Raw genomic sequence first — 27888 nt, 5'->3', positions numbered from 1 at the left:
CTGGGCCCTCGGTGGAATTTAGCTTATGTCTGCTGATTCTAAAACACAAGCAGGTTCTCAGCCTTGCACAAGCAAAGGGTGCAAAAGGAAAAAAAAATGGTTAGAATCTTCCATTACAACCATAGGATGATTTAAAAAAAACATTTATAACATTCTGAATCTGTGACAAGGGCATGCCAAAATAAATATGATTAAAATGACTGCAATTAAGAAAGGATGGCATTAAACAGTGACCTGTCCCTTGAACCAGATAGTTTCCATTCCAGAGTTCAAAGTTCAAACTTACTGTCCGAGCACATTCGTGAACTCACAAACAATCTTGATATTCTTTTCCTGTGGGCCAGGAAGATGTTCTACTTATCAGAAACTATAAACTGTACTCAAGAGAAAAGATATGTATGCAAAAGAGAGGAATGTAAACAAACTGCAATATTTAAAAAAAACCCACAAAATCTCATAAATGAAGTGCAAAGTAGGAGTTTTTAAATGAGTCTCTGATTGAGACTGTTGTTTAGGAGTCTGGTTCAAGGGAAGCAACCATTCCTGAACCTTGTGATGGGAGTCTTGAGGCATCTATATCTCTTCCCTGATGGCAGCAGCAAGAACCGAGAATGTCCTGGGTGGTGTGGATCCTTGATGATTGCTGCTGCTCTCTGATGGCAACATTCCATGTAGATTTTCTCAATAATGGGGGGGGGGGGCGGGAGGGGGGGGTTGCCTATGATGGTAGTGGCTGTGTCCATTACTTTCTCCAGGACTTTCCAGACAGAGGTATTGGTGCCCCTATACCAGGCAGTGATGCAGCTGGTCAGCTCATTTTTCACTGCACATCCGTATGGTGATTCAACCACAGCAATGGGCTGCGTGCCCACCATCCGACTGCAGGGGGCAACCTCTGTACCTGTAGAAAGACCACCTGGGAGGTTGACTCCACCTGGCCGGCTGTCAATCACTGACCTGTATATAGACTCAAGCCGGCCCCTCCTGGGCCAGTCACACGTGGAGCCGAGACAACTACTGTGTACAATGGGGTTTAAGAGGATTAAACCCTGTAGTACAGTCTTTTCTGTGTTTTGTGTCTGGTTGCTGCACCACAGCGCACCTTAATCTGTGGAAATTTGCCAGGGGTTCCGGTGTCATACAAAACCTCCGCATTTTTCAAATGTGATACGAGCTAACACAATTTCACTTGTCCTCAGTAGTGACACATAAACCATCTTTGCTTCTGATGAACATAGTGGCTGCTTTGCCAAATAAAATAACAAAAGCAAACACAGTTTGGTTGTGGAATTCTTTTTTAAAAAAAGTATCAAGTTGTATAGAACAACTTGTGAGACCCTCTTAGTGCCAGCTTACAATGTCTGGCAAAATGCACACTCATCTATTTATGTCAAAGCATGTAATTGGATAATTTTCTTCGTGGCTACAAGCTACGAAGAAAATTAATATTTCTCCGAATTCTTAAATTGAGAATTTAAACCCAAATTTATTTTCATGTTAATAATGCATCATTCAGGAAATATGATTGATAAACTTGTTTTCTCTTTAATAGCTTTCAGAAGAATTTTATCTTGAACGCAAGGAGAGGTCTGTAGAGGTATGACTTACAGTGTGATGCTAAACTGATAATCCTGAAGCTAAGTATTTTTAACTCATGTCTTTCAGGAATATTGGGCTGAAAAAAATCTGGTACTTTGGCAAAACTATTTGGGAATATTGTAAATGATTCACCTAGGGAGATAAGACATTTTAAAGTAGGGAATTATGTTTTGTAATTGAAGATCAAAGAGAATGAGAGTTGATCATTCTTTCTATTAAATTCCATTTAAACTCCTATTTCAAATGCAAATGCATATTCACTTTTCAAGAGATAGATTTGTCATGTTCAACAGATTTTTAGAGTCAGATTTTTTTCGCAGCCCATTCACCAATATTATGTGATTTCCCACTTCTCCCCCCTCCCCCCCTGCAAAACCATTGAAATAGCTGATATGGGTGAAAAGACACCTTGTTACACATTTGTCTATTAAGTATCCTCAACATTCATTGGAGCGCTTTCATCCCTAACGTCGAAGTACTCGAGATGGCAGAGGTCGACAGCATCGAGTCCACGCTGCTGAAGATTCAGCTGCGCTGGGTGGGTCACGTCTCCAGGATGGAGGACCATCGCCTTCCCAAGATTGTGTTATATGGCGAGCTCTCCACTGGCCACCGTGACAGAGGTGCACCAAAGAAAAGGTACAGGTACAAGGACTGCCTAAAGAAATCTCTTGGTGCCTGCCACATTGACCACCGCCAGTGGGCTGATATCGCCTCAAACCGTGCATCTTGGCGCCTCACAGTTTGGCGGGCAGCAACCTCCTATGAAGAAGACCGCAGAGCCCACCTCACTGACAAAAGGCAAAGGAGGAAAAACCCAACACCCAACCCCAACCAACCAATTTTCCCCTGCAACCGCTGCAACCGTGTCTGCCTGTCCCGCATTGGACTTGTCAGCCACAAACGAGCCTGCAGCTGACGTGGACATTTACCCCCTCCATAAATCTTCGTCCGCGAAGCCAAGCCAAAGAAGAAGATCCTGCCAGTAACCATGTGCTCTACCTTCAAGTTTGACCTTCCAAAATGCATTACCTCATGCTTATTCAGATTCTTTTCCCTGATAATTTTTTTCTGATTGCTTCGATGTAAAATTGGCTGTTCACCTTTTTACTGAATAAATAATTATATATGCACATTGTTTTCCTAATTTTAAGCTCATTTTCTCTTTTTCAGAAATTCTGAACTTTGTAAATCATTGGTAAAATCAGATGAAAACAATAATTAGTGTTTTCTGTCATTGGTGTTAGCCTTCAGTACTTTTTACTTCTCATTCCAATTTTGTGCTTTTAATTGGACAATTTTGCATTTTTATCTTTTAAGCAAGAATATTATTTACTCATTTTCTTTTCAGATTACATAGTATATCTTCTGGCCTCCATTTATATTAAACCTTTGATATTTTATAATCCATGTTTTTTGTAGTTCCTGAACCAATTTGACATGAAATAGAATAAAATTCATTAATATTCTTTGGAACTGAACTTGGATTCTACTGATTTTTTTTTTCATTTGAGCATCATGGAGGCAGAACAAAGCTGGAACTGCATTGAGAGAAATGACCGACAGCAGAATAAAGAGCTGATGGGCGAAGTGGTTCTTTTTTGTTCTTGTCAGCCAGAATACTGACAGAATAAAATGAAATATAATTTTTTCCACTGCAGGGACAGTTTATCACAAAACAAAAGCACTGTTATCTTTTTTAATTTCATTTTTTTCCCGTTTAGACTCAGACTTTTCCAGGCTTCAAACCACTGCAGTTTATAAAACTTCCAGGACAAATGGAACCTTTGCAAATATTGAACTGGATTAGAAAGATACAGAAGTTTAATGTAAGTGAGTAACATTTGATTGACTTTTGTTCTAAACGTCAATTTGTTTAGCAACCCTTTTTTTAATCATTGCTTATATTTCTTCATTTGGCTCTATTGTGCTGGTTGAAGGGTTGAGAATGAGATCCATTGAGGCCAATGGAAAAAGCACCTAATAGCCAGAATATGCCTGGGATTGTCTGATCTTGGAAGCCTAGCAGGCACAGGACTGATCAATATTTTGAGGGAAGACCACCTAGGAACACCAGGTGCTGTAGGTTTCTGTAAGGGGCGCTGGACCAAGTGGAAACTCTGTCTGCCTTATGGTAGACAAAAGATGATGAATTTCATACATGTTACATTCTAAATGTAGTATCTTTAACCTTTATTTGTCTAATTAACACATAGTGTTTTTGATGAAATTAAGAAAATATCAATGTGACAATTTAATTACTTAATCACAAAAATTGTTTTGATTTCAGTTGACTAATGCCAAGTCGCCATTAACTTTTTTTACAGCTTGGATTTCAAAATACCTGGAAGAAGTTGATTCTGTCAGAACCATCTGCTGCCATTCTTCAAGATGCTTTTTGGTGGTTCTTCCTGTATAAATTTAAGGTGCAGCTATATCATTAAATATTTTTTAAATATTTCTCTGATTTTTTTATTTAAAGGATTGATAAATTTTAAGATTTACCATTCTCCCTAAAGTAACTTGCTAGGATGGAATTTGTATATATCACATCCATAATAGATCATGGGTTCTGCTATTCTCTTCTGAATATTAATTATGCTCAAACCTGGAGACATTGAACTTGAAGAGTGCCTATTTTACTTGTATTTAGAATGACGGCTTTTACGTGTCATACATTTGACCATGTATCTGCATCATTCAAGGCGTCGGGAGCTCAGAAAGCCAGGACTGGGTGGTAATTCCGTGTTATGGGTGTCGGGAGCTCGGATGGGCAGCTGGATCTTAGGATCAGGAGTTCTAGTGGGTGGGCGGCCAGGACGATGGTCCTTGAATGGGCCGTTGGAAGCTCCGGTGGGTGGGAAGTCAACGCGTTGGGAGCTCTGGAAGGCAGGTTGGCACTTGTGCTGAGGATCCGCAGTTGGGGCGTCAGGAGCTATGGTGAGTGGCGAGTCGACCAGGCATTGGGAACTCAGATGGGAGGGCGGCCGAGGCTAGGGTTTACAGTTAGGGCATTGGGAGCACAGTTGGGCAGGCAGTTCGATGCCAAAAATAGGGGTGTGTCAACTCTAATGCAGGATTGACCATTACATGAGTATATAATAATAAACGTGAACTATTGAACTATATTTGTGATTGGAAGAAAATAGAAACATAGAAGATAGGAGCAGGAGTAGGTCATTCGACCCTTCGAGCCTGCTCCGCCATTCAACGAGATCATGGCTGATCTTAAAGTTCAGTACCCCGTCCCCGCCTTCTCTCTGTAACCTTTAATACCCTTATACCGAAGGGTCTCACCAAGGCCCTGGACAGCTGCAGTAAGGTATCCTTGTTCCTATACTCAAACCCTCTTGATATGAAGGCCAACATACCATTTGCCTTTTTAACCACCTGCTGTACCTGCATGCTCGCCTTCAGAGACTGGTGTACAAGTACCCCTAGGTCTCTCTGCACTTCCCCATCTCTTAATCTATTGCCATTCAAATAGTAATCTGCCCTCCGGTTTGTATTACCAAAGTGGATAACCTCACATTTATCCACATTGTAGTGCATTTGCCATATATCTGCCCAGTCCCTCAATTTATCCAAATCACACTGGAGCTTCCTGACCCCCTCTTCCGTGCACACAACCCCTCCTATCTGCAAATTTGGAGATATTACATCCAATCCCCTCATCCAGATCATTAATGTAAATTGTGAACAGCTGGGGTCCCAGTACAGATCCCTGTGGCACCCCACTGGTCACCACCTGCCACTCAGAAAACGAGCCATTTATCCCAACTCTCTGTCTTCTACCTGCCAGCCAGTTCTCAATCCACATCAATACTTTGTCCCCAATCCCATGAGCCTTGATTTTGTAAGCCAGTCGATTATGCGGGACCTTATCGAAGGCCTTTTGGAAGTTCAGGTACACCACATCCACTGGCTCTCCCCCATCTATTTTACCTGTCACCATCTCAATATGGTAAGTGTGGTGTAATGAGGAAAACTGTATGCTTCAATGGAAGTTGGAGAAAGCCAACTGCAAATGCAGAAAATGAGTATGGAGGTAAATGCTATGTTCAGCTTTATTTCAGGAGTTTTGAATATAGGAGTTGGACAATTCTGCTGCATTCTGCATGTGTCTTGATGAGATAGCACCTGGAATATTGTATGTGGGTTTGGTCTCCCTAAAGTATGAAAAAATGCATTTGGCTTCAAGGGAGTGCAACTAAGATTCATAAATTTGTTTCCAGGGTTGATGAGTTTTGCATATGAGAACATTTGAGTATTCCTGACCTCTATTCTTTGGAGTTTAGAAGAAATTTCAAAAAATATTCTTGTGTTGCTTGACAGGCTGGATACAGGGAAGATTTTCCCCTGGCTTAGAAGACTCGAACCAGGTGTTACAGTTTCAGAATAAAGGGTTAAATATTTTGGACTGAGATGAGAAAACTCTTCACTCACATGGTGAATCTTCAGAATTGTCTACCCAACACTTGGTCATAGTGATTGATGGATCTTTGGATATTAAGGGAGTTTAAAGAATGTAGGCTAATGCTGATGTTTTTGATCAACCCTGATCTTGACAAATGTTAGAGTAGATGCAAGGGGCCACTTGCAGAGTCCTGCACCTAATTCCTCTGTTGTCAGCCATGGTGTGCACACAAAATTGTGCATTTGACATTGGAAAGGATATTCTGTGGTAATATTCTCTGTACAATTCTGGTTCCTCCTTACACAAAGGATCTGGAAGCTTATATAAAAGATTGACCAGGATGCAGCCTGGATTAGAGAGTATGACCAATAAGGAGAGGTTAGACAAATCTTGGTTGCTCTTCCTGGAGTATAGGTGGCTGAGGGCAGACACGTTAGAGGTTTGTCACGTCATGAGAGGGCAGAGATAGGGTAGACAGCCAGAAACTTTTTCAACTATTGGAAGACATTGTGGTGCAACAAGCAAACACAAGAATCCAGCAGAGACTACAACAGGCTTTAATCCGTTAAAAGTCTGTACACCAGTTTCTGTCCTGACGGCTCCACGAGTGACTGGCCCAGCAGGAGCCAGCTCAGGTTTATATTCAGATTTGTTGATTTACAGCCAGCCAGGTGGAATCAGCTCCCTTAGGTGGTCTTCTTGCAGGTACAGAAGTCACCCCCTGCAATAGGCTGATGGTCGTATCACCACAGACCTATATTTTAGATAGGATGGGAAAGGTTTGAAGGAAATGTGCACTTTTTTTTAATGAGAATGGTAAATACCTGGAAAGGGCTGCCAGGGCAGGTGATGGAAACAATTGTAATCATAGCATGTAGGAGGCTTCTGGATAAGCAAATGAATATGAATGAAATGGAGGAATGCAGGTTGTGTGCAGGCAGAAAATATTTGGTTTAACTTGGCATCTTGTTTGGCACAGACATGGTGGAACAAAGGGCTCTACTGTCCTTTGTTAAATAAAATCAGGTAAAAATGGGTGCCGAGGATGATTGACCAAAACTTTCTGTGGAAAAGTAGGTAATTGGGAGATTTTAAAACTTGGTTAAGGAAATTAGGAAGTTTGGAAAAGGAGCTTAAGAGCACAGTGATTTGTTGGCAAAAATTAAAGTTGCCAAAGATGAGATGAGAGAAAGATATATTTGAAGGAAAATAAAATTCTGGAACTTAAAGGCAAGTTGAGAATTTTAAATAAGCTCTGGAGAACGCTGAGAACAGGGGGAAATGAATGTAAGCAAGAACAGAATAATTGTTAAGCCATCTTGTGTTTGTTCCTACTCTTTATCTCTTTGTTCATATTTGTTTTCACAGGCTTTTATAATTTGTTCAGTCATCTAATTGTAATTTTGTAGTTTTTCACTTACTCTTTATCTTATGAATGTATTATTTAATCACTGTTCTGATTTTCATCATATTTATCATGCATTTTTTATCAGGTCAAGTGACTTTAGCAATTTTTTTTATCATTGCAAGCCTTCCAGAGAAGATCAAGATCATCTCTTTAGCAGAATTGCAGATAGCTTTGTGTCACTTTTCATGATTGCCCCTGTTGAGGTGCAAGATAAGTTTTTCCAGGTAAGTCACCGGATGTATGAACTTTGAGGTTTATTTTTCTTCCTATTCAAAATTAACATTGAAATATTATGCAGAAATATTCTGGTTTATCAGTAATAATAGACAACTACATCTCATAGTAAGTTATATATAGGACTCAGGTGCACTGTACTTTTATTCATCAGTTGTATATAAAATCAGTTTTCATTTGTTTGCATCCATTTCTTAGGAAAGTTCTCTTCTAAATTCACCTTTGCAGATTTCATTTCTTTGTCTTATTTTTCCCTTGCAATGTTGCTCGCATCACAGATGGCTATAAGGTGTTTTCGATTACGGACTTCAACCAGACATATAGCTGGTGTATTTAATCACTGTTTAAGTTGTTAGAATTATTTTCATGATTCTCAATTCCACAATACTTGAAGCCTACCTGCCCTTCACTTCTGAGGAGTTGGGGCTCAAACTTCTCTCTACATCTGGAAAAAACAAATCTGAGTAGATTCCGTGCAAGACAGGCAGAGTGGGACAAGATGATCCAATCCAAATTTAAGAGTTATCTATTGTTACAGAGTTCTGTGTTGTGTATTGGCCTATGTGTTGTGTGGTTTTATGTTAAAAAGTGACAGTTTGCCTTTACGAGCCAAGGTGAAGGTGGACTGCTGAGAGAGTGGGAGACGGACTGAGCTTGTGTAGAAAATGATCTAAAAATTTCTGGACTTGGACGATAAACCACCACTGGGTGGTGCTGTGGAGTGGAAGAAGGTCCAGAGCATCAGTCATGGTCTGGAGGACAGTTTAGAATGTTGGGATTTCAATAAGGATGAACATTCTGAAGGGAGCCAGAAGGATCCGGACCAAGCCAGTGGTTCCTCTCTCTGCAAGCAACACGAGACCGCTTCGAATTTTGTGCTCTCTCTCTCTCTCTCTCTCTCTCTCTCTCTCTCTCTCTCTCTCTCTCTCTCTCTCTCTCAAAGGTCTGTTGGCTTCAGTTTACCAAACAAACTGAATTTTCTTTATGATCTTTGCTTCGGTTGAGATCGAAGTTTTGTGAGTCTTGTGTGTTTTGTGTCTTAAGTTTTTCTGTGGGCTGGTTGGAAGTGTAGCTTAGACTTTGATTACATATGTTATATTTAGGCTGGGGAATTTATTAGTTTTACACTGTCATAGAGATTTGCATAGTAACCAGTGGGCATTGTTATAAAAGGGGGGGGATTATAAATTAAAGTTTGAAGGTGAATTTTTGTTAATAAATTAATTGTTCATCATTAACCCTGTGTGATATGCCTTCTTTGTGGTTGCTGGTTTGATCTTGTAATACAATTCTCTCAGAGAATCTGCTAATAGAATTGTTAAATTTAGTGGAAGTTAACTAAGGACATTTGACATCATGACCACTTGCCTGTTGCCCTGTGCACCTCCTGCCACCTTTTTAATTCGGGTACCTGTCTGCTTTTGGCTCATACCTTGCCGAAGGGCTCAGAACCAAAAAGGTTGATTTGTATGCCTTTGCTGCATGACCCATTGAGTTTCTACGGCCGTTTTGCGCTACAATCATAACGTTTGCAGTCTTTCCTGAATGATTGAAAGCTTTTTTTTTATTCCTTTTGGAATGCTGTCTCCTTTATTTTCTGCTGCTTATTTCCCATTGCAGTCTCACTCATTGGAACTGAGTGGATTTGTCTTGCATTTTTGGAGACATGAGGATGGCAATCATGGTGTATTAACATGTGAGGTCTATCACAAACCATGTGGTGGTTTATCATCCAAGTCCAGAAATTTTTAGACCATTTCTTGCAAAGAAAAATGAAAACTCCATAGATTGATGGATTCCATTGGTCAAAATATGCATGATTAGAAATTATGAAGCTAATGTCAAGCAACACTGCCAGTCATGTCTTCTATCAGTATTTTCAATTCTTGATGTGGGTATTTGAGTCAATTTCGTAATGATGGACCTAGAAGTGCAGCAAGTTGATTGTACACATGTACCTTGTCAGCTTTTTATTGTTAATTAGATACTAATGGTACCGGTACCGCACGGATGGCAGTCTCTTCAATCTGAGGCGCCTGCAAGCTCACACCAAGACACAAGAGAAACTTGTCCGTGAACTACTCTTTGCAGATGATGCCGCTTTAGTTGCCCATTCAGAGCCAGCTCTTCAGCGCTTGACGTCCTGCTTTGCGGAAACTGCCAAAATGTTTGGCCTGGAAGTCAGCCTGAAGAAAACTGAGGTCCTCCATCAGCCAGCTCCCCACCATGACTACCAGCCCCCCCACGTCTCCATCGGGCACACAAAACTCAAAACGGTCAACCAGTTTACCTATCTCGGCTGCACCATTTCATCAGATGCAAGGATCGACAATGAGATAGACAACAGACTCGCCAAAGCAAATAGCGCCTTTGGAAGACTACACAAAAGAGTCTGGAAAAACAACCAACTGAAAAACCTCACAAAGATAAGCGTATACAGAGCCGTTGTCATACCCACACTCCTGTTCGGCTCCGAATCATGGGTCCTCTACCGGCACCACCTACGGCTCCTAGAACGCTTCCACCAGCGTTGTCTCCGCTCCATCCTCAACATCCATTGGAGCGCTTACACCCCTAACGTCGACGTACTCGAGATGGCAGAGGTCGACAGCATCGAGTCCACGCTGCTGAAGATCCAGCTGCGCTGGATGGGTCACGTCTCCAGAATGGAGGACCATCGCCTTCCCAAGATCCTGTTATATGGCGAGCTCTCCACTGGCCACCGTGACAGAGGTGCACCAAAGAAAAGGTACAAGGACTGCCTAAAGAAATCTCTTGGTGCCTGCCACATTGACCACCGCCAGTGGGCTGATAACGCCTCAAACCGTGCATTTTGGCGCCTCACAGTTTGGCGGGCAGCAACCTCCTTTGAAGAAGACCGCAGAGCCCACCTCACGAACAAAAGGCAAAGGAGGAAAAACCCAACACCCAACCCCAACCAACCAATTTTCCCTTGCAACCGCTGCAATCGTGTCTGCCTGTCCCGCATCGGACTTGTCAGCCACAAACGAGCCTGCAGCTGACGTGGACTTTTTACCCCCTCCATAAATCTTCGTCCGCGAAGCCAAGCCAAAGAAGATACTAATGCATCTTTAGGTTTATCTCTGGTTGGCTCTTTTGTCCCATCCACAATCCCCTGTCCCACCTATATTCTTATGCAATTGGAAGAGTTGCAGTCCCTTGCCCTTTCACCTCTTCAATCCAGGGACCCAAACTATCATTGAGGTCAAAAAGTATTTAACTTGTTCTTCTAGTTATTGTTATCTGCATTGTCCATCCAAAAATCTGATGGCAGAGGGGAAAAGGCTGTTTTTTTTTAATTGTTGGGTCTTTGTCTTTAGGTACCTCCTTCCTTTTTTTTGGAATATTTTATTTATTTATTTTTTTCATAAGTATATAGTCCTTGATGAGTGTATCGAGGAGAGGTGTATTGCAAGTCACTTTTTTTTGCACTAGGATTACTGTGATTGGATACTGTGTATTTATTCATTTAGTTTACTATTCTAGTTTTTCTTTACAAATACCTGTTCACCATATGTATATCATTCAACTAGTCTGAAAATGAATTCATTATCATTCAAGAATCTTCTTATGAAATACATGCAGGTGAATAAACATACAGTTTACTTTTACTCTCCAGGGTGGTGCTTCAAACAACAGTTCAGATGAAAGAAGGGGAGCATTCGGAGTATTAAAATTTCAGGCAAAATGGGGCCAGGGTGGTGCAAAAAAAGGGGCATTGTATTATTGAGCTAGGAAATTATCAATAATGAAAGAGCTGTCTCTTTAGAGGTTGAATGGGTACAATGTGGAAATGAAGGGGCAATCACTTTAAAGTGTCCTGTAGCACAGAAACAGGCCCTTTGTCCCCTCTTCTCCACATAGCCCAACCCCAAGTACCTGTTATTAATCCAAATATTAAGAGGCATTACCTTAGTTAAAAGGTTTGATGGGTGCAGATTTTAAATTACTTCCAGAAGAGCTTTTCGTTTAAGACTAGATAATTCTACTAAGCCAAGAAATTAGGTGAAGCGTCAATGAGTGAGCACTTAGATAAAACATAGAAAATGGGTGTAGGAGTAGGCCATTTGGCCCTTCAAGCCTACACCGCCATTCAATATGATCATGGCTGATCAGTACCTGATTTCTGCCTTGTAGATAAAGATTTTAAGTGTTATGGAGGGATAGTATAAAAAAAGGTTTTCTACATTTGGAGAAAGTCAATTTCAATTGACAGGATCTAGTAAATGTACTCTGGGAACTGCTACTTGCAGGTACAATTGGGAGGTGGGAGGTTTTTAACCAGTGAAATGACATTCAGTTCCAACATGTTACACCATAAGGTGAATGGTAAGTGCTGCAAGTCCAGGGAACATCGGATATCGGGATATCATGGGTTGATAAAGAGTAAAAATGTATTTGGTAGGTGAAAGTAGAAAAAGTATTGGGTGGTGGTCAAAAAAGGGACCAGAAAATATTACTGACCAATAAGAAGAAGGAAAATTCCAAGGCATTTTCTAATACCTGAAGAGCAAGAGGGTTACCAGGAAAAGGGTAGGCCGTATTAGGGACAAAAGAGGCGATGTTTTTTGGGCCAGAGGAAATGGATGAGGTCTGAAATGAATACTCTCCATGTGTATACTTGAAGGAGAACCCCCTATTTGGAGGTTTCATTTGCAGTAATAAAATTCTGGAGCACCTTAAGAATAAAAAGGAGAAGATATTAGATGTGGTAAAGGTGAATAAATCTTTAGGACCTGATGACATGTATCTCAACTGCCCCATTACTTGATGTAGTGTGATAACTTTTTTATGATCCAGCAAAAGCCATCTGGCCATTCAAGTATATTCAAGCTCCTGGTAAAGTAATCTTGACAGTCCCATTCCTCTGTCTTCCCCACAGCTCTGAAATTATTCATTCACTGGGCCTATCCAATTTCCTGTTCAACGTTCTGGTGATTCTTTTTCATCATCCTAAGTCAATATACCTTTATTTATCGTTCATACTATGCTCACATGGTAAAAATGAGATAGTGTTTCTCTATCCCAATAGTGATGTTAAAATCTTAACTACTATCTGGAGAAAAAGTTTTCTTTTGAAGTTTTTAAAAACTCTTCTGCCCAAGCATTCAAAACTCGATACAGCTTCCCTCAATCCATGGTGATCTTGTTACACCATTATTAAATCTCCTGTCATCCTTCTTTGCTCTGAGCTTTTCCCAATTTGGACAGAACTTGTGGGAACAAGCTATTTAACCTGAAAATCTACATTATTCTATTGAATTTTTAAAAAATAATTTTTTTTTAACTAGGTATATCCTGATTGCATATCTCAGGCAATCTTTGCAGTTTTCTATAAATCTTTCCCAGGATCGCATACCAAGTTCAGTGATGAATTTAAAAGTGAATTGACTGAACTCATTTCATTGTGGATGACAGGTATGAAAATCTTTTCATTCTGAATCTTTAGTTTATAATTCATTTTAGTCTGGCATTTTTAATGTTCTAAATTAAAGTTTGCATGATCTAGCTGTTCTAAGATGAAGGACTTTCATTTATTTTTCCCTTTGGAAGCAAATTTCTGAGTAATGTTTGTTTCTAATCTTGTACCCCTACAAAGCTGATACCAGACTTCTTTTGAAATAGCATGGTTTTAAATCTAGGTGTGTTAAGATTCATAAGAGGTGATGGATGATTTTTAAAAGTAAGGCTTCAAATACTGTAGAATATACCTGACCATTAACCAAGACATGACTGAGATTTATCACTGCTAATTGTCTTGCAAATTATTGGAAACAGAAATGTCAACAAAATTTTAATTGGTGTCCTTCTCAATAAAATCTGTGTCTACCCTTAGAGTTAAGAGTTGTCTCTTCATGGATCCAGAGCTGCATGGTCAGGCTTCAGTTCTTTTGGCAAGGATAACAGTATCTCCAGTAATTTCTGGGTGTGGATGTGATTTTTTTAAAAATGTGGAATATTTCATTAGAATGATAATTCATAATCATTTCCAATAGCCATACTTCAAACCAAATCAAATCATACCTCAAACCGAACTATATGTCAGTTGTTGAACATAATGGTTCAACAGTTTGCTACTTCGCATATTTGGCAGTTAATCATTTCCAACAAAAAAACCAAACCAATGTGCATAAAGCAGCAGCAATATTTGCTTATAAAAACATCACACATTATTGAAATTCAACACAACAGATCTTTAAAAAGAAAACACAGTATGTCCAGTTTTCTGTTTCTATTTCCTATTGTTTATCATTTCTGAGGTATTTTGTATTAAGATTTCCAGCCATTCATAACTTCTCTATAATTAAAAGTAAATATGGTCAGTGGATGAATTACAGATGTGGATGAAGTCTCTTGTTCGTTTTGTAATTGACGTGCATGTCTTGGCCCAAAACTCTCATTAACCTGCTCTCATGGCTTTAGTACTGACAAAAGGCAAAGGAGGAAAAACCCAACACCCAACCCCAACCCACCAATTTTCCCCTGCAAACGCTGCAACCGTGTCTGCCTGTCCCGCATCGGACTTGTCAGCCACAAACGAGCCTGCAGCTGACGTGGACATTTACCCCCTCCATAAATCTTTGTCCGCGAAGCCAAGCCAAAGAAGAAATTGTGTGTGCCCCTGTCTGTGGCATGTGTGTGGCCAATTCATTTGAACAAATACAATCAAATTATATTTTTGTTGGCTTATTTTAACTCTTAATACTAAGTAATCCAAAATACCTTCTCGCAATTTTACACGCACAAAGAAGGAAATATTTTCTTCCTGTTCGTACGACTAAGCCTTGTTCTAATTTTTAGGGCTAAGGCCAGAAGAGTTTTCATGGAGAAAATGGAATCTGCAATGGCTAGAAAATCTAATGAGTAGAAGAGTTCCTGAGAGAAAAGAAAACATTTTGGCAGAAAAAGACCTCAAAGCAAGTAAGTTATTCTTCCTTTATTGCACGTTATGGCACAAAACTGAGTTAAAGGAAGATCCCAGTTCATTTCTTCAGGAAATTATGCAGAAGAGTAGGGAAATTGAAGTCAAACTTAACAGTTAAAGAAAAAGAGCTTTCACATACAAAGAGTTCTTCAGGTCACTTTCAGGATCTCCCATGATACTTGACATTCTTTGGCTTGGCTTCGCGGACAAAGATTTATGGAGGGGGTAAAAAGTCCATGTCAGCTGCAGGCTCGTTTGTGGCTGACAAGTCCGATGCGGGACAGACAGACACGATTGCAGCGGTTGCAAGGGAAAATTGGTTGGTTGGGGTTGGGTGTTGGGTTTTTCCTCCTTTGCCTTTTGTCAGTGAGGTGGGCTCTGCGGTCTTCTTCAAAGGAGGTTGCTGCCCGCCAAACTGTGAGGCGCCAAGATGCACGGTTTGAGGCGTTATCAGCCCACTGGCGGTGGTCAATGTGGCAGGCACCAAGAGATTTCTTTAGGCAGTCCTTGTACCTTTTCTTTGGTGCACCTCTGTCACGGTGGCCAGTGGAGAGCTCGCCATATAACAGGATCTTGGGAAGGCGATGGTCCTCCATTCTGGAGACGTGACCCATCCAGTGCAGCTGGATCTTCAGCAGCGTGGACTCGATGCTGTCGACCTCTGCCATCTCGAGTACTTCGACGTTAGGGATGTAAGCGCTCCAATGGATGTTGAGGATGGAGCGGAGACAACGCTGGTGGAAGCGTTCTAGGAGCCGTAGGTGGTGCCGGTTGAGGACCCATGATTCGGAGCCGAACAGGAGTGTGGGTATGACAATGGCTCTGTATACGCTTATCTTTGTGAGGTTTTTCAGTTGGTTGTTTTTCCAGACTCTTTTGTGTAGTCTTCCAAAGGCGCTATTTGCCTTGGCAAGTCTGTTGTCTATCTCATTGTCGATCCTTGCATCTGATGAAATGGTGCAGCCGAGATAGGTAAACTGGTTGACCGTTTTGAGTTTTGTGTGCCCGATGGAGATGTGGGGGGGCTGGTAATCATGGTGGGGAGCTGGCTGATGGAGGACCTCACTTTTCTTCAGGCTGACTTCCAGGCCAAACATTTAGTTGCCCATTCAGACTTGACATTATGCAATTACATAAAAGCTTTTACAAACAACAATAGGACAATGATTAGATGATCACTTTTAACAATGTCCCTTAAGGTATAAATATTAGTATCTGCTTGCAACAGTATCTCTGACAGAACAGTCCCTCAGTTCTGCATTTCGGTGTCAACCTTGAGTCTTTTATAACCATCCCATTGGGTTATTTCACTGGAACATGTATTATCCTTGGTATTCCATCATTGCGCGGCAACCCTTAAGTGATTGCTGATTCAACACCTCTAATATTTGATGTATAACTGGGTCAAATGAATATGTTTTATGCGTTCCAATATATTAATTGCAAACTTTCTAGATTACACAGAAGCTGCTTTCAATTCCTGCTGAAAGATGCTGTTCTTTTTTGTTTTGCTATGAGCCATTGTAGCCTTGAAATTACTGCACAAATGGTGAACTAGCATGTTTTATGATTTTTTTTCTGACCGTTCTAATTTAACAATTTTCAAAGTTGATTGAAAAATTCAAATCTTTTGCTGTTGACATTCTTCTTTGGCTTGGCTTCGCGGACGAAGATTTATGGAGAGGGGGTAAATGTCCACGTCAGCTGCAGGCTCGTTTGAGGCTGACAAGTCCGATGCGGGACAGGCAGACACGGTTGCAGCGGTTGCAGTGGAAAATTTATGGGTTGGGTGTTGGGTTTTTCCTCCTTTGCCTTTTGTCAGTGAGGTGGGCTCTGCGGTCTTCTTCAAAGGAGGTTGCTGCCCGCCGAACTGTGAGGCGCCAAGATGTACGGTTTGAGGTGAGATCAGCCCACTGGCGGTGGTCAATGGGGCAGGCGCCAAGAGATTTCTTTAGGCAGTCCTTGTACCTTTTCTTTGGTGCACCTCTGTCGCGGTGGCCAGTGGAGAGCTCGCCATATAACACGATCTTGGGAAGGCGATGGTCCTCCATTCTGGAGACGTGACCCACCCAGCGCAGCTGGATCTTCAGCAGCGTGGACTCGTGCTGTCGACCTCTGCCATCTCGAGTACTTCGACGTTAGGGATGAAAGCGCTCCAATGAATGTTGAGGATGGAACAGAGACAACGCTGGTGGAAGCGTTCTAGGAGCCGTAGGTGATGCCGGTAGTTCCCATCTCAACAAATTAAATGCTAAAATGGTTCTTAACTTTGGAAAAAACTAATAGGGTTATTTTGGCTGAAACAAAATGGGAAATCATCACCGATTTATATTGTTCAAAGGTATATATTTGAAATAAATTTCATACTGCAAAGCCACTTGCTTTACAGTATTCTGATTTTTGGTGATTCTGAGACAATGCGGGGGGGTGGGGAGATAAACCTCTCTTTACAATGTTATAAAACGGCATAACCTCTGGATGTCAACTTTATTTAAAAGCTGTCAAATGGTTATTTTTAACTTTTTTAATGGCAGTACAAGAAAATAATGTAACTCCTACTTCAAATAGCATAATTGGCTGGCCATCCAACTTCTTGATAGCTGGGGGAAGAAATGGGACCGTAAGCATGGCGTTAACAGTGGTGTCAGAAAGGTTTCCGACGCACAAGTAGCAAACTTTTCCACTCGACAGTGTTACTACTGCTTCCCAGTTCACTTGCTTCACCTCTCTGATGGCTGACCAGGGTGATTCCAGCAGCCTTATGTCTGCTTCTCTCGACAGTGCCTTTGGGCAGGATTCTCCAAGTTCGAATTTTGAAAGCTGAGATCTCGATTGATCTTGTAGGTGTATTGGAATTTGACTGTTTGTGCTGCTTGGGCTGGTCAGAGTATTACCTTGAACAGATGATTTTTAAAGCATGTACTTCGTGTCTCCAGCCAGTCAAATATTCATGAATCCAACAAAGATTGCCGTATACATCGGTATATAATATGACTCTTGTATAAGACAAATCCCAGAATTTCCACTTACAGTATAGGTTTTGAGCTACACTCCTTGTATAAGACTATCCCAAGTCTGGCTCTTACCACTGATCATTGGAATGATGCTGGCATAATATTTAAAAGCAAATTACCCAGTAAAGGTTTAAATTTTATTAGCATATTTTAAAATAAACCATCATCCGCTCCTTTAAAAGGCCACTTAAAGCCTGTACAGAGCCAACGGCAGTCAGACTGGGCGGATGGACCTCACGGGGAGTGCTAAGACTTAGCTGACAAGATTCACATTGTATACTTTCCACGGGAGAGTTCTGAGACTTTGCTGTCAAAGTTCAGATTTCATACCTGGCATTATCAGATGACCCTTAGTTTTGGGGTGACATTTTTATGTTTCAAGTCTTGGTTTTATAAGGTATGTGCCAATTTGCTGAAGGATCAAATTGTTCAAGATGCATTGGTCACAAATGACATAAAGACCAGCTGCTCAATCTATGCTACAGTTTCTAAACACCCTTCAAAACTTACTGGGGTTGCAGGTCAATTGGATGTAATTGGGCAGCTCATGGGCCAAAAGGGCCTGTTACCATGCTGTATGTCTAAATTTAAATAGCAAAGTCTTGTACACGTGTATATTTTTGATCTCTTTATCATTGCACCTTAAGGAAAATGATGAATTGGACCATTGTGATGCAACTTAATTATTTTTTTATATAATTTTTCTGTTTGTAATTTCTTTTGTATTGCTCATTTTTGGAAAATTGTGCATTTTGTGGTGTCTGAATATGGAGTGTTTACCATTGTCAAGGTTGTCTTCTCTAAGCAAAATAGTTTAATCTAGAGCAAAAGTGAAAAGTGAATTAAATTTGTTATGAAAAACTTCCCTCTCTTTGCATGTTGACTGTTGAGTAGTTTATGGCATCTTCCTGGCTCTTGAAGGAGCTTGGCTGTACTTGTCATCAGACAACTTGACCTTTGCTAGTCAATAACTTGTGCATGCTCTCTGTGGCTCTTTGTGGAATTATATTTTCTGTCTTTAAATTATATTCTGCTCTGGGTATTTTTTATCTGTTATCCATTTTCATTACAATGTAGGCAGTGTGGTCCACTAAATAAACTTGGCCACTCGACAAGCTAACTTGCTTGATCCAGTTGGGAAAAAAAGTTAGTTTAGTGGACGACCACTAGGTGCAGTTTGTGGAACTAACTTTGCACGACAGGATATGAAACAGAGTTGCAATCGTTTTTGATTTATGGTGTATGTGTTTTCCTGTTTAAAATTACTCCTTCATGTCACGGATCCTTTGCTTGTTGTGGCAGATTTTACAATGTGTTCCAGCAGTGCATGTTGGATAAAAATTGTGAACTTAGCCTTGAATCCTGAAATGAGAAAGCCACATCTGGATTTCATTGATAATACAGCCAAGTCTAACAATCAATATAAGCATGAGACTTTGTGTTCTTTTAAACATGGATTTTCCTTCAAAACATTTTGATGGTATAAAGAACATTATCTTTTGGTCTTGATCTTTTCAGCAGGTTCTGCACTGATTGGCTCATAAAAGTTGCAAATATATGGAGGTTGTCATTGAAACCTAACTCTTTCGCACACCTGAATTTCTCCTGAATTATTGTCGTAATGTCTTTTTGAGTCATGCAACAACATTGCATAACATTTTGGATGATGTACAATCATAAAAATATATCAAATAAATACTAAATTCAAAATTCCAAATATTTTTACATTCAATCTATTTCAAGAATAGAAATCATTAGGTAATTTCTTTCAAAAAATCTTTGTTTTAAAAGCTGGATTTTGTTTAATGTCACGAAGTAAAATGTTGCATAAAACATCAACTTTTTTCAATCCCTGTCCAATCTTTACCTTCATGCACATGTATTCTCTATCATTGAAGCCAAATATATGACATTTCAGTCAGCCCAGTTGAAGCTCTGGGACATTATTTCTGAAACAATATCAGTCTTTCCCTTTTTAGAGTATACATTTTGTTAATTTCTGTATGGGAAGCATGTGATTGCAATGGAGAGGGTGCAGAGGAGGATTATCAAAAAGATTACCTGGTATGGAGCACGTCAGTTATAAGGAGATTGGATATGTGGGTTTATTTTCCCTGGAGCATAGGAAGCTGAGGAGTACTAAACTGCACCACATTCCAAGTATAACAATCAAAGCCCTCCGGAAAAACATCAAGATTTCTTCTAATCAGGTTTTTTAGAAAAAAGTCAACATATTGTTTGTCTTCTTCACGCCTTGTTGCACCTGTATGCCTATTTTAAGCATTAACAATCCCAAAATCCATCTTGTCATCAAGATTTACTTGCTTTTCACCTTTTTCATTTTGCTAATATGAATATCTTCAAATCATACTGCACTAACTTTCTCCTTGTCGACACATTTGGCCCTTTACATCTCTCTTCATCCTCCTCAAGTATGGCTTTTCCTGCTTGCTTTATCCAGCGACATTGCACTGTGTCCTTTCATCTATTTACTGCAGTCAGGATTGACACTTGCCATTTACACTTTGTCATTCTGGAAAAACTATTATTGCTGCTTTTTATTGTGTCCTTAAATTGGTCTTCTGTTAGCTTCGTGTATGTAACAACCTTTCATGTAGCTCCTTGTGCCTTTTGAAAATCTAGAAATTCTTCGTGCTCTGTTAATCTCCCCGACCTGAAAAATCTCTGATATGAATAAATAAATTTCTCAGGCATGATTGCCCAATTTTGTAATAAGTGGAGAACTGCCTGGCATTTAAACTGGTGGCAAATTGCTAGTGACTCGTTGTGTAGCAATGTGGTCTTCCAGAGTACGTGGAATCATTGCTTAGTGAGGGTTGAGGTGGCGTGGGTTTTTGGGTTTTCCATGAAAAAAAACTGTCTTTGGCTCTGTTCCTGACTTTTCGAAAGGTAGTTGTGTAAATCTAATCTGTTCCCTTGTTTTATTTGGCTTTTACTGCCAAGCTTGAGAATTATTGTCAATTTTATATACAAGATGTCAATTTATTTTCAAATACAAATTATGCAGAACTATCTGGTGTTTAGCTAAGTTAAACTTCGTGAAGTTGATGGTGACCTACTGTCAGGATTGAGGATACAGTAGTTATGTTATTGAATTGATTATTCAGGGAACTGGACTGATCATTATGAATTTAAAGCCCACCAAAACAACTAAGGAAATTTAAATTACAGTGCCCTCCATAATGTTTGGGACAAAAACTCTTTTTTTCCTTTATTTGCCCCTGTGCTCCACAGTTTTAAATTTATAATCAAATAATTCACATACAATTAAAGTCCACATTCCAGTTTTTATTCAATGTTAATTGTAGATTAACCTTTGTAGAAATTACATCAGTTTTTTTTATATATAGGTTTTGCTTTTTAGGGCACTGTAATGTTTGGAACATTTGGCCTCACAGATGTTTGTGATTACTCGGGTATGTTTAATTGCTTCATTGGTGCAGGTATAAGAGAGCTAGGTTTGCTTTGAGGATTCTGATCATCTTGAGAATCTGTGGTTGCCATTTTTCTACGAGGACCAGAATTACATCAAAAAATCCCTATGAGGCTGAAAAAGCAAGAGTAAAACAATAAGATACATCATCCAAACCTTAAAATGACCAAAATTAACAGTTTGGAACATCATTGAGAAGAAAGAGCGTACAGGTGAGCTCAGTAATCGCAAAGGGACTGGTATTCCAAGGAAAGCCACCACGACTGATGACAGAAGAATTCTCATCATAATGAAGAAAAATCCCCAAATGCCTGTCCGACATCAGAAACAGTCTTCAGGAGGCAAGTGTGTATATGTCAATAATTACTGTTCCTAGAAGACTTAGTGAACAGAAATACAGAGGCAAACTACTGGCCACAGAAAGGATTGCCAGATTACAGTTTGCCAATAAGTATTTAAAAGAGCCTGCAGAATTCTGGAAATTCTGAGTCCAGAGCATACCACTGTTTTATTCTTGTTTTTCAGCCTCACAAGGGCTCCTTTGACTTCCATTGACACAACTCTGGTCCTGATGTCGAAAAATTGATTGCTTTATTTAATTTTTCTCTAGAAGTGGATATATCTCTGTCCTCAATCCAGAAGAGAATCCTAGCTTTTGCTTTGTTGATAGCTAGAAGAGCAATTTTGAAGTGGAAAGATAATGCTTCACCCACTCACATTCGATGGTTACATGATATCGTATCTTAATTAAGTTTGGAAAAAAATTAGATGTAATATTTAGGATGCAAGATCTGAATTTCCTTACTTTATCAAAAAATTTCAATATAGATTTAATACCGAATCCTTTGGTGGCCCTCTTCAGTACAATGGGAGGGAATGATTCTTCTTTATCTCTGGTACAGAGTCATGCAATTTCTTTTGCCTCTCTTTTGACGAGCTGTGCGATTTTATTTAAATGGAAGGATGCTGCCCCGCTTACTCATTATCAGCGGCTGCATGACATCATGTCCTGTTTGAATAATTGTTATTCAATTAATAATTCAGATATAAGATTCCAGAAGTTATGGGGGTCATTTATGACTCACTATCTTGCTCTATAATTTTACTCCAATGTAATTAAATTGTCTGACAGGTATCTTTTCCACATTCTTGATATTAATTTTTTTCTACCTTCATTTTTCTTTAATACTAATTATATATAATATCTGGTAATACAGTTAGGAAAGGGCTTTGAGTTTTTCTCCGATTATTTTATTATTAGTTTTTTCCCCAGTTTTATTGTTTAGAATATCAATTATGGATATGATTTACAATTCATGCATGTTTCTATTCTATGAAATGCCTTACTAAGTTTGTGTAACTATCCATGTCATCATATTTAATTGTACAATTTTTGCATCAGTTCTTTATTAAAATTAATAAAAATAATTTTAAAAGATTTTTTTTCCATATCCTGAATTATGGCTTCTTGTCCTTGAATCCCCTACCATGGGAAACATCCTTGTCACATTTACTCTCTAGATTTTTCAGCATACAAAATGGATCCATGAATTAAGTTTCTTCTGTGCTCCAACGATTATAGTCCAAGAGCCATAAATCGTTCCTCATGTGATAACCCTTTCATTCTTCGTATCATTCAAGTAAATCTTCTCTGAATCTTCTCCATTGCATGTATTTTCTCAAAACTGTACATCGTACTCCAGGTGATGTCTCACCAGTGCTTGATAGAGCCTCAACAATACATTTCTGCTGTTCCTCTAGAAATGAATGCTAACATTGCATTCACCTTCTTCACCACTGGCCTAACCTGGAGGCGAACACTGATGCTGTGAGCAGGGATTGGAAAAGAGTACTATTTGGCACACTGATGTACAATTTTTTTTGTATAATCTTCCCAGAAAGTTGACTTGTGGACCAGATTTTTATGGCAGTTCTTCAAAGCTACTTTGCCAGCCCTGTCTATGCCCAAAGCTTAGCTAAATTTTGTCTCGCTGCACAGATCCATTATTAAAAATGGGCTGTTTGCCGACTGCCATATATTCTGTTGTATAGCTCGATCCTCGAAACTTAAAAACTGTTGTCTTAAAAATTGGGGTCGTCCCAGACGAAGGGTCTAAAATTCTTAACTTGGTGATGAAGTCTCAGTACCTCCGCCATCTTCGTTCCTGCACCAAAGCACATGCCCAATTAGTTATTTGCGATGTCTCTGCTTCTCTGCAGGATCCATCTGCCTGATTCGACTGCTATCGGCTCTGTACAGGGTTTAAACAGCCTGTTACAGGAGCTGACAGTGGTTTATTTTTAAAGATCCAAATAAAATTTAAACCTTTAAATTATAAATTGTTATTAAATTATTGTGATTTGCTTTTAACAGCATCCACTGTTCAGCGATAACTCCCAGATTTGGTGGGTCGTTTTAAACAAATGGTATTGTTCAAAATCAACAGTTTTGGTAGAAATTCTGAGTTGTCCTATACAGTGGCATTTACGGAATGTTAGTGTCAATATCAAAGCTGCAGCATTAACTTTCTTTCACAGTGTCAATCTTCATAAAATTTCTTCTATGGCGCTTTCAGTTGATTCACATGGTTTTCCTCTGCAGACTTTGCTCGTTGTCTCAGTAGGAGCTGATTTAATGAGCAGAAAACACCACTTAAAGCTAGCTTCCAGTGCTTAAAGCTGTCTTAACCACTGTAAACGTTCCTTCTGGTTGCAAAAAATGTTTTGAGCTTTTTGAAAATCTGGACAGCGATTCTTTGATCATAGGCCAAACAGAATTCGTATGTCGGTAATCCACCACACCTGGGGTTTTTTTTGTTGCAGCGGTGTAGCAGCTTTTGTGATCAATTTTAGATGGATTTTTAAAATACAATTATACCCAAAGTAAATGTTAACTTTAAGTTTCAAGCTGTGCCACGAATACCTTTTGTAAAGCAGGAGCGGGATAATCCAGCATCCTGAGTACTTCATTTTTGTCAAATTGGCAGGTTTAATACCATTTAATGTTAATCTTATTTTGAGCCAAAAACATTTTATTTCATTCTTTTTAAAACCTTGATACACACGAGTACTCTTGTAAGTATGATCATATACTAAATTAACTAACACAACTTGATGTGAGCGACTTAATAATTGTAATACAACATCTTTGTAAATCATAAATGAATCGGGGAATGGACTTCCTGCATATAACACTAAAGCATCCCTCTCCCCCTGAATATAATGTTAGATTTTAGATTGAGAATAGCTTCTCTATTCTTTTTTAACAATCTCCTTTTGGCTATGAGGGATTTTATTTTCCTCTTTTTTTTCCCTAAGGACTTTGCCCCCTTCCCCGTGAAACAGTCAAGTTCAATTGGTTTCTTCCATACTTCTCTCCTATCAACTACATTAAAAAAAAAATCTTGTGCTTTAAGTCCATGCCCCCTCCCCTTAAATGTGCCATGGTCCCCATGAGAATGTCTGGTCTAGAGCCCCACTCTGGCAGCATGCCTGACCTACTCTTCAGACTCCCAGGGTTCTGGTCATCAGTCATGGATGTATTGTGTACATGGTCCATAAGTACAGGTGCACTGTTTTGGACTGGAGTGGAATAAACCTTTTTGGTTTGTGGATGAACAGGAGAGTCAGATGCTGAACCATCGGGATTTTTGACCAATCAGAAACCATGCAATCAGAGGCTTACTTTAGCTGTAATATCCATGTGTAAGAAGAGGCCCCAATGATTCCTACGATAAGAGAGGGAACAGGGAGAAATCTTTATAGAGTGTGCAAAGCTTTACCAACAGACTTAGTGGTCTGTGCCAGAAATAATTTTCAAAGATCAGGATGCAGCGCTGTGAGATGTACAGAGTGTTGAAGATGCAGGTGCAACTTGTTCCAATAGCCAACAATCTCTTTTGCTCAAGAACTCCAATGAACATTTTTAACTTACTTAATTAGCAGCTTTCTCGTACCAGCGACTTAACCCTGATAGCCATGTCGCTAAATATATTGCTTGATAACTCACTGATGTCATCTTGTGCACTTCCAGCCACAATGCACCACAATTGAGCTCTGATGAAAAGCATATGATCTGAAATATAAACTCTGTTTCTTTCTCCACAAAGGCTGCTTAATCTGTTGAATACTCCCACCAATTTTTGTTCTTATTTTTATGAGGTGCAGGCTGACTTTAATCAGTAAGCGAACTTGAACTGGTGCTGGCCTCTCAGGAAATAGGCTCCATAAGGACACACAAAAGCACTCAACAGTGTTGTTAGTGTTGGCTATGCATACTGCACTAGTTGAATAGTGCATAGGTTAAACGTGCATATCAATCCCAGTGCATGTTTTTCTGTTGAGACATGCAGCACGGTAACGGACCCTTTCGGCCCATGAGCCCAGGCCGCCCAGTTACATCCAATTGACCTACAGCCCCTGGCACATTTCATCTTTGAATGGTGGGAGGAAACCAGAGCACCCAGAGAAAACGACACTGGGAGAACGCACAAACTCCTTGCAGTCAGTGCCAGATTTGAACCCAGGTCACTGGCACTGTAACAACATTACGCTAACCTCTACTTTAACCATGCTGCCTGTGAGTTTAGCCTCTAGAATTTTTTTTTGTTGTTGTTCTGGTTCATTCTATTTACTCCTGTTCTTTGGCAGAAGTTATTAATTTTTATACCCTTGACTCACTTTGTGAGGTGCTGATCTTTATTTTGGGTTGTATAATGGAGCAGCTACCACTCAGCTTCTGTGCCCCAAGTTAGTTGAGATCTCATGTGCTGTCTTGATGGGAGTTTGCATGTTCTCCATGGTGTTCTAATTTCCTCCCAACATCCACTAAGAACATTTAATTTGGAAGATTAGTGAACTGCTATAAAAATGTCTCTGATCTGGGCTTGAGGACAGGAGATTCAGCAGAAGTCAATGGGTAGATGAAGAACAGGTTATGTAAATAGGCAGGGGTTGGGAATTAATTGGAATGCTTTCAATCAAATAATTATTTGTGAACTGGTTATTGCAAATCTTTCTACTAATAACACAGAGATAAAACTATATCGTTATGAGCCCAGAGGACCCCAAAACCCAGCAGCCATAGAAATTCACCAAGACAAATGGTTACTTAAATAAAAGTTGCTTTTAATTTTCTTTAAATGTAAAAACAGGATCAAATTTGAACTTATTACTATTAACAACTCCCCCCCCCCTCCTAATTCATACATACTCATGTGTGTAATGTGTCACAGTCCAATCTCACTTCTCACTCCTCCAAGTTCACTGGTATTAGACAATTCTTATACTGTGCACAGAATTTAACTTTTATGAATTTTCACCAGGCTCTGGTGCTTAAAGTTAAATGGTTACCGCTCAGGAAGGTTCTTGTTGGTTTCAGAGAGAGATATTTGTTGCTCATTGGACACACACTAACTGATTTCCTACTATCAGTCACTTCTGTCTCTTGCTGAAGAAACTTGGCCCATCATGGGATTTCCAAATAATAACTTCTTCTTCCATGTCACCACAGAATATCTCTTGTTTCCCTTATTTTAGGAGAAACACTCTAGCCAGCCATTTCCTCTTGTCAGGACTACAAGGGTTTTTAACAGGCTGAACTCAGAACTCACAGCCCATCTTCAAAATGGGGTTTTCAACAAGCCTGCCAGCTTGCCATAATGCAGCCTCCAAAAGCTACTGCAGAACTGACTTCTTTCTCTCTCATGCTCTCTCTAAAAGAGAAATCCTGTTTGGTCTTTCCTCTCTCTCTTTCTCTCTCTGCTTGTAAAAACCAGTACTCCAAAGGAGTTTAGGCTCCAAACCTAATCCTTGAAAGACCTTTATCAGCACTTGAACCCGGACTCTTCCATTTGCACCTGCTTTTGAAGTTCTTTCCCAAACCAGTTCCATTGCTTTGCAAAATCACTGGTGCCTGAATGTCTAGCTTCAGCCAAAGCTCTTGCATTTTAAATGAGATGTGTTTTGTTACTCTGTGAAGTGACCTACGCTGAACCCCCACAATCTATCTCTTTTAAAGACGTATTTATATATAATTTAATATATAATATAACCTGTAACAATATATAAAAATCAAATACTGTACTGGTTATTTTCATTGAGTGCCTCAGGTAACTTCTTTAAGAAATTCTAATGAGCTCATTGAAAAACAGAACAGCCCAATGAAGTATGGGAGATAGAAGCTGAACACAGTTTACAACCAGTGTAGTAAAGCACGTTTAGATATAGCCTGTTTTGAATTTGCCAGTTGGCATACTTCCAGAGGAAACCTGAGAATGCAAGATCATGTGAAGTTTCCCTCTATCTTGCATAATTTGCCCAAAAAACACAAAAGCAAGGTTGAATTTCCCCTCTAATGTACAATATCCTACCAGCACTTAATGTTGTTGGAATTTAAATAATGTACAACTTTTCAATGTGATTCATGCACCTTTAAACACCTTCACCTGTACGTGGTTGATTACATCTTTCAACATACTCAGGAAAAATCAGAGATCGACAATAGAGGAGTCATGTAACACTGCTTACAGTTACCTCAGGGCAAGGTTTGGGAAAGTATTAAACTGTCTTATAAGTTTTAACCTGTGACTTTATATGTGTCCATTGCAATTCCTTTTTCATGACTATTAAAAACTAACATTTTTCATTTTTTTAATCATTTGAATTGTTAATTAGTGTATTAAATGTAAAATATCTCTTGACATTTCACCCCTCATCTTACTCTCATTCTTGAATTTCTGTCACCATTGACTAAGGTTAAATCAGGTAACCAGTGAACACAAACAAAACTATCACGATGCAAAGTTAACTGAAGTT

General features: G+C 39.6%; 1 protein-coding gene across 1 annotated transcript in view; it reads left to right on the top strand.

Annotated features, from left to right (window-relative positions):
* The window catches only part of LOC138749855 (protein FAM227B-like), a 141120-nt gene that overhangs the window by 15329 nt on the left and 97903 nt on the right, over positions 1 to 27888 (top strand). The window contains exons 5-10 of the mRNA XM_069911809.1: positions 1553 to 1597; positions 3324 to 3428; positions 3927 to 4025; positions 7547 to 7648; positions 12971 to 13097; positions 14481 to 14600. Coding sequence (XP_069767910.1) covers positions 1553 to 1597; positions 3324 to 3428; positions 3927 to 4025; positions 7547 to 7648; positions 12971 to 13097; positions 14481 to 14600 — 598 coding nt within the window. The remainder of the gene's footprint in view (positions 1 to 1552; positions 1598 to 3323; positions 3429 to 3926; positions 4026 to 7546; positions 7649 to 12970; positions 13098 to 14480; positions 14601 to 27888) is intronic.

The sequence above is a fragment of the Narcine bancroftii genome, chromosome 14, assembly GCF_036971445.1.
Source record: "Narcine bancroftii isolate sNarBan1 chromosome 14, sNarBan1.hap1, whole genome shotgun sequence".
NCBI classification, from domain to species: Eukaryota; Metazoa; Chordata; class Chondrichthyes; order Torpediniformes; family Narcinidae; genus Narcine; species Narcine bancroftii.
Note: the sequence above shows the minus strand (reverse complement) of the source record. Positions and strands in the feature narration are given on the sequence as shown.